This window comes from Abramis brama, assembly GCF_963993115.1.
Source record: "Abramis brama genome assembly, chromosome: 1".
NCBI classification, from domain to species: Eukaryota; Metazoa; Chordata; class Actinopteri; order Cypriniformes; family Leuciscidae; genus Abramis; species Abramis brama.
The window spans coordinates 62,876,000-62,896,373 of NC_139963.1; the positions used below are offsets into that span (position 1 = coordinate 62,876,000).

The following is a 20,374-nucleotide window of genomic DNA, read 5'->3' on the forward strand; positions in this document are numbered from 1 at the left end:
CACAAATAATTAATTCAACTTCGGGTTTGAGTTGTTCGTTCTTTTCGTCCACTAACATTTTGTAACGTTGGTCCGTGCCAGTTTGCGAACGTCCCTATTTCATCCCTCATCTGACATTTCCATAACATTTCAATTCACCTGTGCATTGCCTTTTATCATCAGACCTGACACCTTACAACTCAGACAATATAATTTTTTTACAAAAATATAAACCCATATTGGATTTAAAAGTGGATGTAGTTATTCCTTAAAAACATCCCTAATTAACTGAAAATGGATTTTATGCAGAAACCGTGCTTTGTTTTGCAGATTGACATGGTTTTAATGCAAACAAAGAGTACAAAATAGTAACTTCTCTGCGTAGCCATTACTTTATTCCCTTGAGAGTATTTTCTGTGATTAACATTCAAGTATTTCTATTGTACTTTCTGTACATGCATCTTGGGATCACCACCTCATATGTGATGCTTTCAGAGAGTTTTTGTTTTTAAAAATGTGTGATAAAATTTATCAACAATGAACATGCACTTTTTTAGTAGTACTAATTAATGCTAATTTCCTTACTGTTTTTTTTTTTTCTTTAGATGGAGTGTATAAGGAAAGCTTCCCTCTGCTCTCGTCTCTTCTGCTATTCTACCTCCAGTTTTACTGAATCCAGCTGAACTTCAGATTCTACAGCGAACACCATCAACAAACTCAATATCATACACGATCTGATGCATTGCTTTTGTGGATGGCATTGCTTTTGTGGATGACGTATCTTTAAGATGTGTGTGTCATCATGTGACAATAAAAGAGCACACACAAACCTTATTATAATACTATGAGTGTATTTATATATATATATATATATATATATACATGTTTAAAATATTTTTTTCTGCCGTTTTTGCCTTTTATTAGGATGGGACTCAAACCAGGACTCGAACTCAGGTCTCCTAAAGCACAGCGGCGCTACATGTACTTGCACTTGTCCAAGAGGCTATCGTGGCTAAATGCACATTAACAGACAAATAATACTTAGCTATACTTTGTACAAAATACTATTGTATACTATAATGTATTTTGAAAGTATACTTTCAATGCATCGTTACAATGATCATTTCCAGCACACAGTTAAAATATATTTTTAATAAAGTGCAAATAAATCATAAATGGATCAGGCTCATTTAAATGTCAGCAAACATGATTCCTGCCATGTCAATATCCATGAATCACTGGATCTTTGGTAAGTTGTAAAGAACACTACATTGAGTCAAACCTTTAGTTTAAACTGATAATTGTTTTTTTACCGGTGTTTTCAGTTTCCCCTGTTAAATCCAGTAACTCAACAACTGTGACGACGGCTCAATCGGACTGTAAATCCTGTAAATCCTTCATGTAAACATCTTAATCGTTGTCACACACACAGTTTAAAGTGTGTTCATGTATTTACTAGCTGTCTTATCAGCACTATATAAACACTGGGCAATTCTATTGAGAAACCCTGATAAGCAGGTGAATAAAGACTGAGACAGAGAAGCTGAATATTCAGAAATAAATCAAGTAATTTACAGCTGTAAAATACATCTCTGTATCTATTATTTGCACACATTTTTTTTTAACTGCACTGTGAACTAACATGATGCTAGTAAATGACGTGGAGACTAGCCTCCTCTGCCATGTTACTTTTCTCAATGCTCCTAATTGCTGAAAGTGAAATACTCAATGGTGATTGGCTAATTCTTTTACAAAATGGAGGCACAAGTCTCCGGCGATAGATTTGTTTCCACCTTTCCTTCTCTATGCCCTCAGACTCTCATTCAGTAAAGAGGCGCACGGTGGTTCAATTACAGCGGTGAAATTACAAACAAGAAACACATTCTGAGACATAAAATGAATAACTGAGAATTTTATGAACATTCATTTTATTAACTCAAAATTTGGGGTAGGCTGTGCCTCCTTTGCGTCCCCTGATGAGCCGCTACTGACATTAAGTAAAAGTGAAAACTAATGAGACAGATCTCTCTCTTTACTGACTTACAAGAGCCAAAGCATCTCAAGAGAAGAAGAGAAGTGTCCAGTTTAAAAGATACATGAAAGTATATATTGTGTTTGCATGGGAGAGTAAAAGTGGAAGAGAAACTAGATGTTCTGATTAAAAGTTCAAAATTAATATTAGGTGTTTCATGTCTCTCTTAAAAGTGTTATGGCCTCTTCTTCAGCTCCTGCATTGAACACGTGTAAGCTTTCTCTCTGCTGTGGATCCTCATGTGAATCTTCAGCCTTGATTTAGGGCAGGAGACAGATTTTTTGGCTTCCGTTTTTCCTTTCATTATCACGTCCATCAGGTCTAAAAGACACATTAAATCAAGTGAGTTTCTATGGACTATTTTATGCAAACAACCAGCTGATCATAGTTTGCTCATGCACTTCAAAGTGATGTTCTAGACATTCTCCTGACTCTGCTAATACTCTACTAATACTCTAATGAGAGATAGTAAAGATAGAGATAGATATAAAGACATGTAGGTGCAACATTACTTATACTCAACAGAATGTGTTAAAGGGACCATCAAAATAAAGTGAAACCGTGTTTACTCTTTCTGCTGATGGTTTTAAGTAATCATATATAATTTATTGCTGTCATGTTTCATCTTTTTAATGTGGTGTTTGTTTATTTGTACCTGATGTGAAGCACTTTGGACACCTTGTGGCTGCTGTAAAGTGCTATTGAAATAAAGTTTGATTTGATTTGATGTTGTAATCTTTTAAAGGAACATGCCGACTTTTTGGGACTTTAGCTTATTCACCGTATCACCCAGAGTTAGATAAGTCCATACATACCCTTCTCATCTCCGTGCGTGCTGTAACTCTGTCTGACGCACCCACCACTAGCCTAGCTTAGCACAAAGACTGGAGGTAAACGGCTCCAGCTAGCATACTGCTCCCAGTAAGTGACAAAATAACGCCAACATTTTCCTATTTACATGTTGTGATTTGTATAGTCACAGCGTGTACGAATAACAAGGTCACATGAGACATAGCCATCTTCTAACCGTATACATACTGGGAACTATATTCTCAGAAGGCGAAGCTACTTCTGCAGAGTGATTTACTCCAACTCTGAGCGAACTCTGCTCCTCACCACGGGGCTTCTCAGGCGCTGAGAGCAAATATGGCCTACGGTTAGAAAATGTCTGTCTCATGTGACCATGTTATTTGTACACGCTGAGACTATACAAGTCACAACATTTAAATAGGAAAATGTTGGCGTTATTTTGTCACTTATTGGGAGCAGTTGGGTCTTTTTTTTTTTTTTTACAGATCAGGCTTTGGTCGGACTCGGGCTCATTTAGCTTTTCTCCTTTCATTGTGACCATAATATACGTAAAGAGCGCAGGCTACTGTATGAAATATTATTATATTGATAATATTATAAATATGCAACGCAATATGCGATTACGCGAGTGCAGTGCATTAGGTGACCGTTGACCATGCAGAGCATCAGGGAGAAGTTGGAGCGTGGGGAATTACTAAAAGTTCCCAATACTTCAGGAAAAGCTGCATTTTGAAAGGGTTTTGATTTGATTACCACAACAAACAATGAGCCTGAAGCCTTCCACAGTGGATGCTATTCTTTTTCTTCACAACACTCGCGAATAAACAGTGAATGCGCCTATATACTCAGTTCAACGGATTTTATTTTCTTTATTATATTTTCATTATTATTTCATGTTAGCCAGTTGGCGAAGAGTTCTTTGAAACGTTGTTCTTCAGTAAAGTTACTTAACATCAAAACAGGTAAGCCATAAATATTTATTTAATGCTGGATCACATTTGGCTATATAATATTCTCTACTGCATGCCTATGCTTCTCTGTAATGGACAGTCTGTATTAATATCTGTGGGCATGATTGTCGGTGGTGGTAGTTATGTTTGAGGCCTATAATAAAATGTTACCTAGTAGCGTGTGCATGTGTGTGCGTCTAGCAGAGACAGCGCGCGTCAGAGAGAGCTCAAAGTGATATTGAAGTTGTGCTGAGCTGCCCTTTATAGTGCTTTATTTCTGCTTTTCCAGGAGCGCCACCTACAGTGAGAGAGTGAATTTGCATCTACTGCTATTTTATGCATTGGTCTGAACAGACAAATTGCATGTGAAAATCAGACTGAGCTTTCGTGTTGGTGTGAACATGAGTTAGTAGATACCAATCAACCAACAAGAGTTTCCTCTCGCTCATTGTGTTGTTTCTCAGCACATAAAGAGGAACTACTCACCATGATCTCAGGTTTCTCCACTGTGTGGATCTTCATGTGTTGCTTCAGGTGACTTTTAATGGAGAAACTCTTTCCACACTGATCACACGTGTGCGGCTTCTCTCCAGTGTGGATCAACTCATGTATTTTCAGACTTATTAAATATTTGAATCTCTTGTCACAGTGTGAACACTTGTAAGGTTTTTCTCCAGTGTGAATTCTCTGGTGCTCTTTTAAACTGTACGCTGTAATAAAAGTCTTCTCACACTCAAAGCACATGTACTCTCTTACATCATTATGCATTTTCTGATGTTTATGTAAAGTATGCAGCCGTGAAAAACTCTTTCCACACACAGAACATGAATGTGGCTTCTCCTTCGTATGAACTGTCAGGTGTTTCTTCAGCTCTGATGCAGAGAGAAATGTTTTGCCGCATTGATCACACGAGAACGGCTTCTCTCCGGTGTGAATTCTCATGTGACGCTCAAGACTTTGTTTGTTTATGAAACTCTTCCCGCACTGAGTGCAGGTGAACGACTTCTCTCCAGTGTGAGTCTTCATGTGTTCTTTAAGGTGTCCTGATTGTGTGAAACTCGTCCCGCACTGATCACATGTGAACGGCTTCACTCCAGTGTGAACTCTCATGTGAACATCAAGACTTTGTTTGCTTGATAAACTCTTTCCACACTGAGTGCAGGTTGTAGATTTCTTGGCTCTTCTTTTCTTTATAAATGTATTTTTAGTCTTTGAGTGACTCAAAGGTTTTTCTCCAGGTTTGACATGATGTTCCTCCTTCACTTCACTCGGTTCTTCACTCTCCTCCTTCACTTCACTCGGTTCTTCTCTCTCCTCCTTCACTTCACTCGGTTCTTCTCTCTCCTCCTTCACTTCACTCGGTTCTTCACTCTCCTCCTTCACTTCACTCGGTTCTTCACTCTCCTCCTTCACTTCACTCGGTTCTTCTCTCTCCTCCTTCACTTCACTCAGTTCTTCACTCTCCTCCTTCACTTCACTCAGTTCTTCACTCTCCTCCTTCACTTCACTCAGTTCTTCACTCTCCTCCTTCACTTCACTCAGTTCTTCTCTCTCCTCCTTCACTTCACTCAGTTCTTCACTCTCCTCCTTCACTTCACTCAGTTCTTCACTCTCCTCCTTCACTTCCATCAGTTCTTCACTCTCCTCCTTCACTTCTCTCAGTTCTTCACTCTCCTCCTTCACTTCACTCAGTTCTTCACTCTCCTCCTTCACTTCCATCAGTTCTTCACTCTCCTCCTTCACTTCACTCAGTTCTTCACTCTCCTCCTTCACTTCACTAAGGTCTGAAATGAAAGATAAAAATTGAATTTTTATTTTCAGTACATCAAAAGGACATAAAATTATGTTAGACATCTGCTACATAATATTATCATGAATGAGATGCACCGATCTTGAATATTTTATTTTTTAAAACATTATAGACAAATCCCATATTTCTGTAGTGAGAATTATTAATTACATTTGATCAATGAAACAATTAAAATATACAATACTTCCATATTTTCACACCAACTTTTAGATATTTAATTTATTTTACTTAATAAGTTTTAATTACTGAGGGCCGGTCACAGATACTTTTTTGTTCCACTGACTTCCATTCATACGCATGTGAATGTGGGAAACCAGTTTCAGTTTAAGTTGACAGTGTCCATTGAAATTTCACATGCAGAAAATCTGGCCGCGGCTTTAACTAGTTTTAAATTAGCTATTTTTATTAGCATTATCTGTGTCCTACATGTTTCACTCAACCCTGTTACTCCTGACATGATTTTCCTCCTTTTAAAACAGCATTTCTTAAACCTGTGACACACAGGAAATTACATCATCTGGGCTCTTTCTACTGCATGATGGGAAGACAAGAAAATAATCTCAATCCATTGTCCCAGTTTTTACACAAACTGTAGCATTGACTGTGTTCATCAACCCTGTTACCAAAGTTATTATATGAAGAATAATCTCAATAAATATGAATAACTTATATTATTTATAAGAAATACAACCTTATCTGGAATGTTATGCTTACAACCCTGTCAGCCATTCTGGAAAGTTAATTTACTTGATATAGTTTGTCGTTTACTCTGTTAATTGCTAATATAATTATAATGATATCTTTATTGAAAAATGTCAAACATTTTGGCAACATTGTTGCAAATAATTTGTGAACGAGATATAAATTGATGTTACATACCTAGAGTATTTAGTTTGACCTGATGTTGACAAACAGTATAAAAGTTAATAACCCTCCCATTACTGACCATTTGTTGAAAACTAACAATCAAGAACATTCTTACCCATTTCATAGTTTAACTGCATATCTAAATGTGATGAAGTGCTTGAATGTTTCTAACATGAATGTTCTTCAGCATCATGAATGAATGAAGAATAAACACCAACCTCTTTGTTCTTCAGGATCTTCAGTGTGTTTCATTTTGCAGGGTTCTGGATCACTCATGTTCTCACTGTCCTCTTTAATAAACTCAGTCTTTGCAGATTTCAGCTCTTCCTGATGCTCTGATGCTCGTCTTCACTTGCAGCTGATGGGAATTTACAGCATTTATTGGAGAATTACAGTGGGAGGAGCTTCACTGATGATGTAATTGCTGTGGGAGGAGTTTCACTGATGATGTAATTGCTGTGGGAGGAGCTTCACAAATATTATCCCTCGTCCCTAGTCTGGAAGATCCTGGGCTGTAGATGGAGGAGCTGAACACGCAGCAACATCGAAAGGCCAGGTTCTGAATAGTATGGGATGAGGGAAAATACAAGTCTCTGATTCATTGCCCACAGTAGATGGCGGTAATGCTCTATCTGAGAAGCGAGCTGCCAATAAAAACGAAAAAGAAGAAGAAGAAGCTTCACAAATATACAAAAATATATCAGTTACTTAGAATCTATACATGTTATTTCTATACTTAATATCACACATAAGCATGTATTTTTGTTTTTTTTTGTCTATGGTAAAGTAACTGATAAATAAATGTACATATTTGTAGCCAACAACAACACTGTTGACACCAATGAAATGAGCTTTAAGTGTCAATTTACAGGAGATCTGAAGACATCAGCATAATAAATGAGGTGAAAACAGGAACTATTGATGTGAAATATGGGTATAACTATCCTATTTACTGCCCTAGTACAGCCGTTGCCACTTTAAAAGTATTCATGTGAATTAAATGAGGGACAATGGCCTCATCATCACCGTATGCTAATGCTGTGAATCAGATGCGAGGGAATCGTCGTTATGCAGATTGAGGACTGATGTGTCTCTTACACCTCTAACACGCATCTGTGCTGTTTGCTTCACAGGACAAACACACTTCTTCCCACTACATACTATTGATCTACTAGTGTGTGTCCACATGTTTTGTCTCATCTGACAGCTTATAAACTGAACAGAATTGTGTTGAACTTATAGAGATATTAAAGTGTCGTAATGTACAGTCTAGGCACTGCTGCTGAAACATGCACTGAGGAGAATATGTTAATGTACTTCTTCTCTTGATCATTTGCCTTCAGGTTGATGGTCTTTAGGTTTCGGTGTTGATCTTGCACTCATGTTTATCAATGCCTTGCTCTGGGTATAAGAAGAAAAGTAAAGATTTTCTATACAGTATGTTTTTTCATTCTACTGTCAGTATATTTAAACGTGTCGTAATAAACAACTTAGCCTGCTATGAAGGCTTTGAGAATGTTAAAAGCTAAAGTAATTATAACTTAAATTATTCTGGCTGAATCCTAAGTTTTAGTTCCAAGAAAGACTTGTTCCTTTAAAGAATAAGAGGTTAAAGAGTTGCAATAATTTTAATGGAGTCAGATAAATAACTAAATTCTGCTCATTTTCCTAAAACGTTTTGTTCTGATAGCACCATAAACCTCCAAGACTTACAAAATAAAGAGTGTTTTCAGCAGATCTGTTAATATTGATGAGCCTCAGACTATCAACACTCATTCAACAAGCCATTCAGGATCATCAGCAGATCATCTCACTTTATTCTGAGTGTTTGCTGCACTGTGAAACCTGATGAGTTAGTTCAACTCAAACCGTTTGATGAAACCGATTGCCTTAAATCATTTAAGTATATTAACTCAAACAATTTAAGCATAAAAAACTATGTTTGATTTGTGTCCATGTAACTTAATAACTTATTGTTAAGATAACTTGGGTAAGTTAATAGCACTAATTCCATTCAGTTAATATAACTTAAATCTATGAAGTATTTTTGACTCAAATGTTTTATTTCTCCAAACTTATTAAAAATATGTTAATCTAGTTTATCTGTTTTAAGTAAGACTAACTTAAATCCCTCTTCTTTACACAAATGTTACCACTTAAAGGCATGACTAAACCAGTCTCTCGTGTCAGCGACTCTTTGTACCTTATTAAACACTGGCGGAAAGTATTGCGTTTGCATGGGAGAGTAAAAGTGGAAGAGAAACTAGATGAAAAACAATGAGGAACAAGTTCAAAATCAATATTAGATGATTCATGTCTCTCTTAAAAGTGTTATGGCCTCTTCTTCAGCTCCTGCATTGAACACATGTGTAAACTTTCTCTCCGCTGTGGATCCTCATGTGAATCTTCAGCCTTGATTTAGGGCAGGAGACAGATTTATTGGCTTCTGTTTTTCCTTTCTTGATCACGTCCATCAGGTCTAAAAGACACATTAAATCAAGTGAGTTTCTATGGACTATTTTATGCAAACAACCAGCTGATCTTGGCTTGCTTGTGTTGTTCAAAGTGACGTTCTAGACTGTGGCAAGGGGGGCGTGGTCTAGCGAGGTCTGTGACAGGAGAGAGGATCGGGAGACAGGTGCGGCGTAAGTGGGTTAAATGCAAATGACAAACACCTGTGTCTTGTTTCAGTTATTGGCGTGGAGAGACTGCATATAAATGACGGGGAAACATTGTTCGTGAGAGAAATGGGAGACCTGTGGGTGAGCGCGCAGCACGGACCGTGGACTTTGAACTGCTGACGAGAGCGAGCGAAAGAGAAAGATAAAGAGAGAGCGTGCTGAGAGCGGGAGCGCAAGAGCGAGAGTGCGAGACCGCTTGAGGGAGTTAACCCTTTATGGACTGGAAGAGAGGTTTTTTTGTTGCAGTGTTGTGTGCGCACCTTTTCTTTGTATTTTTATTTCGTTTTTGGAATAAACCCCACAGTCTCCCAAGCCGACCCTGTCCTCTTTATTCCCTACATATTGAACCCTACTATATAGACATTCTAGGTTAAATCGTGTGGTGCGCATACTATTCTGGTGATGAACTGTATCACATGCACTGTTTGCGGAGCCTTGCGTACACATAAAAACCAAAATATACTTGATTAACGGCTGTTTGAAAAACACGTGTGCAGCTTCTCTCCAGTGTGGATCCTCTCATGTGTTTTCAGATTTGATGACTGACTGAATCTCTTGTCACAGTGTGAACACTTGTAAGGTTTTTCTCCAGTGTGGATTCTCTCGTGTGTTTTCAGATCTGTTGACTGACTGAATCTCTTGTCACAGTGTGAACCAAGCACGTGCACACATACAGTAGACATCAAAGGGGGCTTGAGCACCTGCCCTTTTTATTCCTGGAGAGAAAGTGCCCTTTTTTCTGGGGTGCTTTTTTTCTATTTTTGAAAAATAATATATATTCCTGTTTGCGCACAGCTTCCCTGTTAAACAAATATATTTATTGAAGAATAGTACATCTAAATATAAGGTCCGTCCAAGTGATCTGAGAGCGCGCGCGTATCCTGGTGTGTGATGTGTACGCAGACTGGTGCATAGATATATACACTAGATGTCGCCTTGTCTACGGCAGTTCATTGGAACGAATGTCTTTAAAGCGACATCTAGTGTATATATCTATGCACCAGTCTGCGCACACGTCACACACCAGGATGCGCACGCGCCCTCAGATCACTTGGACGTGGCTGTGTATAAGAGCTAAAAACTATATAAATACTGTTCGTTTTCTCACACAAACCGCTCGTTTCGTGTCTTAGGCCATCAATGTGTACTTACGATGGGGAATTGTTTAATTTGGACGATGGGGAATTTTTTTAATTTGGACTCTGTGCATGCTCTTTGAGACCGTGACCACAGACCTGCATTATACTGTATGACTGACAGACAAGAACGGTTTGACCTAAAAATATTAAAATTGAAACTACTGCGGAAAAAAATACACCTACATCTTGAATGCCCTTGAGGTAAGCTAAAACATACCAAAATTTAATTTCAAAGTGAACTATCCCTTTAACTAGTTGACACCTAATTTGCATACAGAACGTCCCCAGTTAATGACTTCAAGAGTCTTTCCCCCTGAAATTTAGAAATCTAAATTGGTGAATTTAGAAGAAATCTACAGATGCAAACAGATGGAGGATACACTCTAAAAAATGTAGTAAATCTGAGTAACTGCATCTGGTACATTAATACATAAAACTGAGTAGAAATAAGTTAACATTGAACATTAAAAATAACAATAATTATAAATTAACTTTTTATCTATGAGTAATTTAACTTTTTTTATTTCCTCTAAAACTTTATAAAATAGTATTCCATACAACCACATACATGACATTGGCTTTTATTGAATTTTTACTCAATTATTTTGGTAAGTTTAATTCAAAACAATCAAGTAAGATTTTCAGAGATTTTAATTAATAAAGTTAAATATTTCTGTAATATTTACTAAGCCACAGAATATTTTTTTAAAGTGTAGTAGGTTTAAAACAAACTCCATCTAAATGTGGATTTTGAAGGTTTTATTTGATGATGATGATACAGTCCTCCCTCAAATGTGAAACTAAGTCCATGTCAGTCACCATCAGTTATCGTGTATGTGTGTGTGTGTGTGTGTGTACATGCATAAACATCTACAGGGATGGGGCCCCCGGAAGGTTGCCGCTGTAAGGGAGGAAGGAGAGACAACCAGGGAATGGAAGTAACAGATTTTATTTTGAAGTAGAAGACCTTTTTTTTGTAATAATTTTATTAAATTGCTGTATTTTTGTATTTTGTCAATCATTTTTGCAGTGATTTTTTCAGTAAAGTTAACAAAATAGCAGCAACAGCCCTCTTCAGTTTAGAGTGAATATTTGTGTTGATTTTAAAGTGTTATGTATTCTGATAACACCAAAATAATTAAAATGATGTAGTGCCTTGTGCAAAAATAAACAAATTATTAGTAAAACACGCCCCTCTGCTTGATGCAGTTATTTAGGTTATTCTAAATATATACTTGAAACTAGTAGCATAGAAAATGTTTTCAAAACATGCACATTGTGGAATGGTTTCATTTGCTGCTCTATAAACCTAGTGAATACTAAGGAGACCATGGTTTCTGTGTGAACTGATTATTTTTTCGACATCTTTTGAGTTGTTTGAGGAAGATCAAATTAATTAACTTTTTAAATTATTTTTTTAAAAAGGAAGTCAGAGTTGTGTTAATATATATACTTTTTTGTTTAAAAAAAGAAAAAAAATACGTAATTATGAGAAGTGCCCTTTATTTCACTTGAGCCCCTGCCCCTCAAAATGTCTGTGCATGTCCCTGGTGTGAACACTTGTATGGTTTCTCTCCAGTGTGGATCCTCTCGTGTGTTTTCAGATCTGTTGACTGACTGAATCTCTTGTCACAGTGTGAACACTTGTAAGGTTTTTCTCCAGTGTGAATTCTCTGGTGCCGTTTTAACTTGTCCGCTGTAAAAAAAGTCTTCTCACACTCAAAGCACATGTACTCTCTCACAACTGTGTGAATTTTCTCATGATTCTGTAAATATGGCAGCAGTGAAAAACTCTTTCCACACACAGAACATGAATGCGGCTTCTCCTTCGTATGAACTGTCATGTGTGTCTTCAGGTGTGATGCCCTAGGAAAGGTTTTGCCGCATTGATCACATGTGTACGGCTTCACTCCGGTGTGGATCCTCATGTGAACATTAAGATTACTTTTGTATGTGAAACTCGTCCCGCACTGATCACACGAGAACGGCTTCTCTCCAGTGTGAACTCTCATGTGGCGCTCAAGACATTGTTTGTTTATGACACTCTTTCCGCACTGCGTGCAGGAGAACGGCTTCTCTCCAGTGTGAGTCTTCATGTGTTCTTTAAGGTGTCCTGATTGTGTGAAACACTTCCCGCACTGAGTACATGCGTACGGCTTCACTCCAGTGTGAACTCTCATGTGAACATCAAGATTTTGTTTGGTTGTGTAACTCTTTCCACACTGAGTGCAGGTGAAAGATTTCTTGGCTCTTCTTTTCTTTAAAAATGTCTTTATAGTCTTTGAGCGACTCAAAGGTTTTTCTCCAGGTTTGAAATGATGTTCCTCCTCCACTTCACTCAGTTCTTCACTCTCCTCCTTCACTTCACTCAGTTCTTCACTCTCCTCCTTCACTTCACTCAGTTCTTCACTCAGTTCTTCACTCTCCTCCTTCACTTCACTCAGTTCTTCACTCTCCTCCTCCACTTCACTCAGTTCTTCACTCTCCTCCTTCACTTCACTCAGTTCTTCTCTCTCCTCCTTCACTTCACTCAGTTCTTCACTCTCCTCCTTCACTTCCATCAGTTCTTCACTCTCCTCCTTCACTTCACTCAGTTCTTCACTCTCCTCCTTCACTTCACTCAGTTCTTCACTCTCCTCCTTCACTTCACTCAGTTCTTCACTCTCCTCCTTCACTTCACTCAGTTCTTCACTCTCCTCCTTCACTTCACTCAGTTCTTCACTCTCCTCCTTCACTTCACTCAGTTCTTCACTCTCCTCCTCCACTTCCATCAGTTCTTCACTCTCCTCCTCCACTTCACTCAGTTCTTCACTCTCCTCCTTCACTTCACTCAGTTCTTCACTCTCCTCCTTCACTTCACTCAGTTCTTCACTCTCCTTCACTTCACTCAGTTCTTCACTCTCCTCCTTCACTTCACTCAGTTCTTCTCTCTTCTCCTTCACTTCACTCAGTTCTTCTCTCTCCTCCTTCACTTCACTCAGTTCTTCACTCTCCTCCTTCACTTCACTCAGTTCTTCACTCTCCTCCTTCACTTCCATCAGTTCTTCACTCTCCTCCTTCACTTCCATCAGGTCTAAAATGAAAGAGAAAAAATACAATTTTATTTTCAATACATCAAAAGGACATAAAAATTGTGTAAGACAACTGCTACATAATATTATCATGAATGAGGTACACCGATCTTGAATATTTCGATTTTTAAAAGAATTTAAAAGATATTATAGACAAATCCCATATTTCTGTAGTGAGAAGAACTATTACTGAGCAATTGAGTTTTTCTCAATTGCTAAAACACAATTTCAAAACCTTGCTCCATTTTCTGAAAACATTAAACACAAAACCTCATCTTCAAGCACTATTTACAAAACCTCTGACTCCTCTTGCAAAATGAAACTTTCGCCTCAAAACAGTTTTACCTGTGTTCAAAATCAAACACTGCTCTCAAATCATAAACAAAGTGATCAAAATGATATACACTATTAAGCAGTCAGTAAACAATACACCAAAAAATAGAAAACACATTGAAAACATATAGTTCTCAGAGAGAAGTACTTTTTTAATCTAAAAACAAATTTCATATTTTTCCGTCTTTTGATGAACGAAAACATGTTCTATCATAGTAGCTCAAAATTGATCAGAAATTACTACTCTGCTTTGCTCTTTGCATTTTTTTTTGTTCTTCCTCCTCCTTGTACTCCTATTTCTACAGTACTGTACCCTGCATCTCACAAACTTGTCCTTTGTCTCTGTGATACTGTAATTCTTGTTCTTTGTTGATATGAACCTGCAACCAGTCAAAATCTATTGAGCAGTCAGTGCTGTTAACAAATGGAAAGCACAATGTTCAGGCCATACAATTTGTTCATTGTACAGTATACAGCTTACAATGCACTGTACTACAGTATACAATACTAAAAGGGACAAAAATCAAAGGAGTAAAGATGTGATCAATGTGCTTCTTGTCTTTGGGCTGGGTCAGGCCAGGCCAGAGCACTTCATCGACATCACAAGCAATATTGTCCCTCCTCCCCCTCTTCCTCTCCTCCCCCTCTTCCTCTTTCTTGCCCTCCTCTTCCTCCTCGTCGCCCACCTCGCATACACACTCGTCCTCGTCCTCTCACATTGTTTCTTCTATCCATTCTCAGACTTTCTCCTTCCCACCTTCAACAACCTGTTTTCTCTCTGAACTGGCTTATATTGGTTGTGTCATCTTTTGAAACAGGTTAAATCAGTTTTGAGTGGTTGTGTTCAATCAATGACGTGTGTTCTCTATTTGAATTTGATTGTTGCCTCTTGTGTTTACCAGTGTGGATGACATGTGCATTAGAGTGCAGAATGTGTTTTCAGAATGACAATGTGTTTAGAGTATTGCTGAAAAGTCTAAGTGAGATCTGCAAATTGTGTTTTACTATGTGAAATGGTTTAAGGTATTGACAACAGACTGCACAATTAGCTAAATGAGTTCAGGCAACTGAGAACTTTGTTCAGCCAATGGGTTTTAGTGTTTTAGCAACTGAGAAAAACTGTAATTACATTTGATCAATGAAACAATTAAAATATACAATACTTCCGTATTTTCACACCAACTTTAAGATATTTAATTTATTTTACTTAAGACTTTTTAATTACAGAGGGCCGGTCACAGATACTTTTTTTGTTCCACCGACTTCCATTCATACGCATGTGAATGTGGAAAACAAGAAACACAAGCTCAAGTGAACTTCCCAGTTTCAGTTGTGTCGGCCAGTCTACTCTCTCCCTATGGAGGATCCCTTTCCCACTCTACAGATAAAGCATTGTCGGGAAAATTTGTTTCTTTATAAGAAAAGACCAGTACTTTGTTTAGGCTTGGTTTGTAGGGAATTACAAACCTGCGCACACATATTCAAACGCACATAACTATAGAACCAATTCTTAATGCGCATGTGACCGCCATCAGCGTTTCTCACACGTTCGTGTTTAAAGTCTGTGTACAGAGAATGGTGTCGTCTTAGCGGCCCCTAATTTAAAGGTTGTATCAGCGATTTCAGGCCCAAACATAAATGATCACATTCATCTAATCTTTCCTAACGATCTGCTAGCTGCCCGCCCCATAAGCAGGGTGCGAAGTCGGAGCTGCACGCGAAGTCTGAGCTGAAGAATTAGCCAGCGTCTATCAACGAAAAAGAGAAATTGAACATGGCTGAGTCAATTCCCAAGATGAGGAGGAGGATTAGGGCAAGGGCATACCATCGTGTTTATTCCAAGACACGAATAGTTATCGCATGATGGGAAGACAAGAAAATAATCTCAATCCATTGTCTCAGTTTTTACACAAACTGTAGCATTGACTGTATTCATAAACCCTGTTACCAAAGTTATTATATGAAGAATAATCTCAATAAATATGAATAACTTATATTATTTATAAGAAATACAACCTTATCTGGAAAGTTAAGCTTACAACCCTGTCAGCCATTCTGGAAAGTTAATTTACTTGATATAGTTTGTCGTTTACTCTGTTAATTGCTAATATAGGCTAATTATAATTATAACTATATTGAAAAATGTCAAAAATTGCAAATAAATTTGCAAATAATTTGTGAACGAGATATAAATTGATGTTACATACCTAGAGTATTTAGTTTGACCTGATGTTGACAAACAGTATAAAAGTTAATAACCCTCCCATTACTGACCATTTGTTGAAAACTAACAATCAAGAACATTCTTACCCATTTCATAGTTTAACTGCATATCTAAATGTGATGAAGTGCTTGAATGTTTCTAACATGAATGTTCTTCAGCATCATGAATGAATGAAGAATAAACACCAACCTCTTTGTTCTTCAGGATCTTCAGTGTGTTTCATTCTGCAGGGTTCTGGATCACTCATGTTCTCACTGTCCTCTTTAATAAACTCAGTCTTTGCAGATTTCAGCTCTTCCTGATGCTCTGATGCTTGTCTTCACTTGCAGCTGATGGGAATTTACCAGCATTTATTGGGAAATTACTGTGGGAGGAGCTTCACTGATGATGTAATTGATGTGGGAGGAGCTTCAATGATGATGTAATTGCTGTGATGTGGGAGGAGCTGATCTGCCAAAATCAAAAATATATCAGTTACTGAGTTTGTTTTTATTGTTTGTTTTAGTTTTGTTTTTCTGTCTATGGTAAAGTAACTGATTCTAATACATAACTTGTTTTATTGCTAACATGAACATTATCCTGCTTCTTCATTAAAATATAGGCAGATATCCAGAAAAGAACAAAAATAATGTAAAGTCAATTCGAAAATAAATAACAATGGTGAGAATAGTTGAAAGCATGAACAGAAATAAATGTACATATTTGTAGCCAACAATTACCCTCAGTCTGCTGACACCAATGAAATGAGCTTTAAGTGGCCATTTACAGGAGATCTGAAGACATCAGCATAATAAATGAGGTGAAAACAGGAACTGATGTGAAATATGGGTATAACTAGCCTATTTACTGCCCTAGTACAGCCGTTGCCACTTTAAAAATATTCATGTGAATTAAATGAGGGACAATGGCCTCATCATCACCATATGCTAATGCTGTGAATCAGATGCGAGGGAATCGTCGTTATGCAGATTGAGGACTGATGTGTCTCTTACACCTCTAACACACATCTGTGCTGTTTGCTTCACAGGACAAACACACTTCTTCCCACTACAAACTATTGATCTACTAGTGTGTCCTAACATGTTTGGTCTCATCTGACAGCTTATAAACTGAACATAATTGTGTTGAACTTATAGAGATATTAAAGTGTCGTAATGTACAGTCTAGGCACTGCTGCTGAAACATGCACTGAGGAGAATATGATAATGTACTTCTTCTCTTGATCATTTGTCTTCAGGTTTATGGTCTTTAGGTTTCAATGTTGATTTTGCAATCATGTTTATCAATGCCTTGCTCTGGGTATAATAAGAAAAGGAAAGTTTTTCTATACAGTATGTTGTTTCATTCTACTGTCAGTATATTTAAACGTGTCGTAATAAACAACTTAGCCTACTATAAAGGCTTTGAGAATCTTTCCTCTTATTACAGTTTTTCTCGACTGCTTAAACACATTTCTTGAAACTATGCCTCGTATTCTCAAAACTATAAACACAAATCCATAACGTCTTACCCAATTCCCCAAACATCCTATTTTCAGGTCAAAATGAAGCTCTACACTCAAAACCATTCACTCTTGCTGAAAAAACAAACTTTGCCCTCAGACAGGACACACAAGCCCTCAAAATCACACACACGACAACATAGTCTAACACACTGGTGCAATAAATTCAAAACAACATTTCCAAAACTGGTCAGTTATGTCGCTTGTAATGTTATGTCGATAACATTCTGGGAGTCAAGACTATAAAGGAGAAAGGATGCCCTCCCTTCACTGTCACACTCTGTAGCCACTCTGTGTGACTGCACGACTGCTGGCCTTTTCTTGCAAGAAAATAAACCTCATCAAAGACTATTGGAAATGTTTGTCTCTTATTCAGTGATAGAATATTGTTTGCCACCACACCTCCCTGAAGGTTCTCGAGGCGACGGTAAAGCGACTCAAATTTGGCCTTACTCGTAGCCCAGCCTCCCTCATAGTCATACCATTGACAAAGACATGGGCAACTAGAGTGGCTTGAATTTCATCTGAGACTGCTTGTCTTCTTGTCCTTGCCCTTCCTCCTCCTCCTTCTTATCCCTCCTCGATCTCTTCCTTCATGTCTTTCTGGATCCATTGTTCCAAAACCCAATGAACTAATTCGGGCCCTTTTATCTATCTATTGAAGGATCTGATTAATGTGTGTTCAATTTTGACTCCTAGTGTTTCCACTTGAGTAATTGTGTGCTAACTGAACTGAAGCTGTGCTGACTTGAGTGAACAATATTGAATGCTAGTGCTTTCTAAATGACAACATGGTCTAGGCAATGAGAAATGAAGGGATTTGTGTGTAGAGTTCTGCAGTGACAGTTCAACAAATCTGACTCATGTGTCAAAACAGGGAATAGTGTTTATAGTTTAGGGAAATGGGTGTGCTTTTTGATAAATGGCATTATGGTTTTGAAATTTTAGTTCAAAAGCCTGGTTATAGTGTTTAAGCAATCGAGAAAAACTGTAATGATAATGTTAAAAGCTAAAGTATAACTTACATTATTCTGGCTGAATCCTATGTTTTAGTTCCAAGAAAGACTTGTACCTTTAAAGAATAAGAGGTTAAAGATTAGCAATAATTTTAATGGAGTCAGAAAAATAACTAAATTCTGCTCATTCTCCTTCAATGTTTTACAATCATAATATGCATATGAATTGAAATACAGTTTAATTTTCTAATAACTACATTCATTGCTGTAACTAAATTAAACCAAAATGGACAATAATCATAAAACCTTTAGAAATAAACAGCAGCACAAATCAATATGTGTTCCTTTGCAAAAAGAATAGGGGTTTAATTCATTTTAAGTAACTAACAAATTTGAAACCGGTATGATTTGAGTCCCTCTGACCTTTTTAAGTGTATTTTACCTATTGGGTCACCAAAATCTATTTTTAAAAGCTTTTTGTATCAATTTTGTCTCCTTTAATACAATTTTAAAATAATGACATATTATCTTTATATTAGAAATGATCTAGTTTTTTTCAGTTGACACCACCTAGTTTGTCATGTCCGCCATGGCCTTATATGAAAGTGTACTTGGGATATGAATGATAAAAATAGAAAAAAGTCCATACATTTTGCCATTCCCATGAATATCTACCTGTGCTTTTTTGCTGGTAAGGTTTGTTTTTCTAATTAAGTTCATGATTATTCATCAAAATCACATTATTTAGTTCCGTCCCTCAGTAATCCCTCAACCCCGTTACACAAATCATTCTCCCCCATAAAAATAATGAACAGATCCTTATGTGACATCAGTAACAGGAAGTGACATCATACAAGTCTTCTGAACAACATTGTGTGTAGACACAGGCAACTTACCACCTTCTTTTATAACTATAACTTATTTAGAATTGTGATATTGTGGTTGTCAAGCTCAACGACTCAACCCCGTTACATCAAATAAAGATAGAATTCTATTACTTGTGAAAATGATCTTTGTTATTTCAACAATATACATGATTTCTTAATACCATGCATGCCATGCTCTTCTGTTATTCACTACATGTAGAGCAGTGGCCATTTTCGAGCACAAAATCTCAACCCCGTCACACTCAACCCCATTACTTTTTTGCCACGAAGCGCGCAAACATGCAAAGAAACACACAAACACATGCTCACACACATAAAAAGAGCACAAAAGTAATATGTTTTATTTTGATGACCTATTCAGTCAGTTTATATAGTGTTCCAATGTATAGCCTACTACGTTATTGTTGTTTTTCCTGCAGTCGGGTTAATAAAACTGAGTTGCAATTGCAATTTATATCTGTTGTTTTTCTTGGTTACATAATGAAATACAGTGCTTATAGAAAATCTTACAGTGAATTTGGGTAAAAAATAACTATTTATATGTTAAACTGTATTTGTCTCTACAACCCTTTTACCCTAGTCTCAACACCGTCACACCTACATTTTTATTAATATTTTTTTAAGTTTATGAATAAGTAATCAAATCAAATCAAATCAAGTATATTTGTATAGCGCTTTTCACAATACAGATTGTATCAAAGCAGCTTCACAGTATTAAAATAAAATAATACAACAAAGTTTGTTTCTAGTGGAATTTATTGATTGATAGAATAAAATTAAATATCCCCAAAATATCCCCAACTGAGCAAGCCAAAGGCAACAGTGGCAAGGAACCGAAAAACTCCATCAAGTGACCTAATGGTGTCATAAAACTCCATCAGGTGACCTAATGGAGAAAAAAAAAACCTTGGGAGAACCCAGGCTCAGTCGGGGGCCAGTTCTCCTCTGGCATTTATGAACTAGAGGCCGGATTGTAGTTTGAACTGTGAGATTAACAATATTATATGAATGCCTGGCCGAAAAGATGCGTCTTTAATCTAGTTTTAAACTGGGAGAGCGAGTCCGAGCAACGAACAGTATCAGGAAGGCTATTCCAGAGTTTTGGAGCTAAATATGAAAATGCTCTCCCTCCTT

The 20,374-nt window shown here is 37.2% G+C and overlaps 2 protein-coding genes across 3 annotated transcripts in view; one reads left to right on the plus strand and one right to left on the minus strand.

Annotated features, from left to right (window-relative positions):
- LOC311078308 (uncharacterized protein) overlaps nucleotides 1–2,704 on the plus strand; it is a 31,833-nt gene extending 29,129 nt beyond the window's left edge. Inside the window, exons 4-5 of one of the 2 annotated variants that reach the window (XR_014605126.1) lie at nucleotides 585–769; nucleotides 904–2,704. Coding sequence is in view for 1 of the 2 variants with exons in the window: in XM_084107048.1 (XP_083963174.1) it covers nucleotides 585–597 (13 nt within the window). In the remaining variant the exon portion in view is untranslated. Of the gene's footprint in view, nucleotides 1–584 lie in introns of both variants that reach the window. The other variant, XM_084107048.1, reaches the window with a different exon arrangement.
- Nucleotides 2,705–8,793: 6,089 nt separating this feature from the next.
- Nucleotides 8,794–16,180, minus strand: LOC311081954 (uncharacterized protein; the record flags this gene model as incomplete). The annotated part of the gene is made up of 3 exons (XM_084112673.1): nucleotides 16,086–16,180; nucleotides 12,559–13,299; nucleotides 8,794–8,927 (listed from the first exon to the last, which is right to left on the minus strand). Exons 1-3 carry the CDS (start codon nucleotides 16,141–16,143, stop codon nucleotides 8,794–8,796), a joined length of 933 nt encoding a protein of 310 aa, XP_083968799.1. The 5' UTR covers nucleotides 16,144–16,180.
- Nucleotides 16,181–20,374: the final 4,194 nt, after the last annotated feature.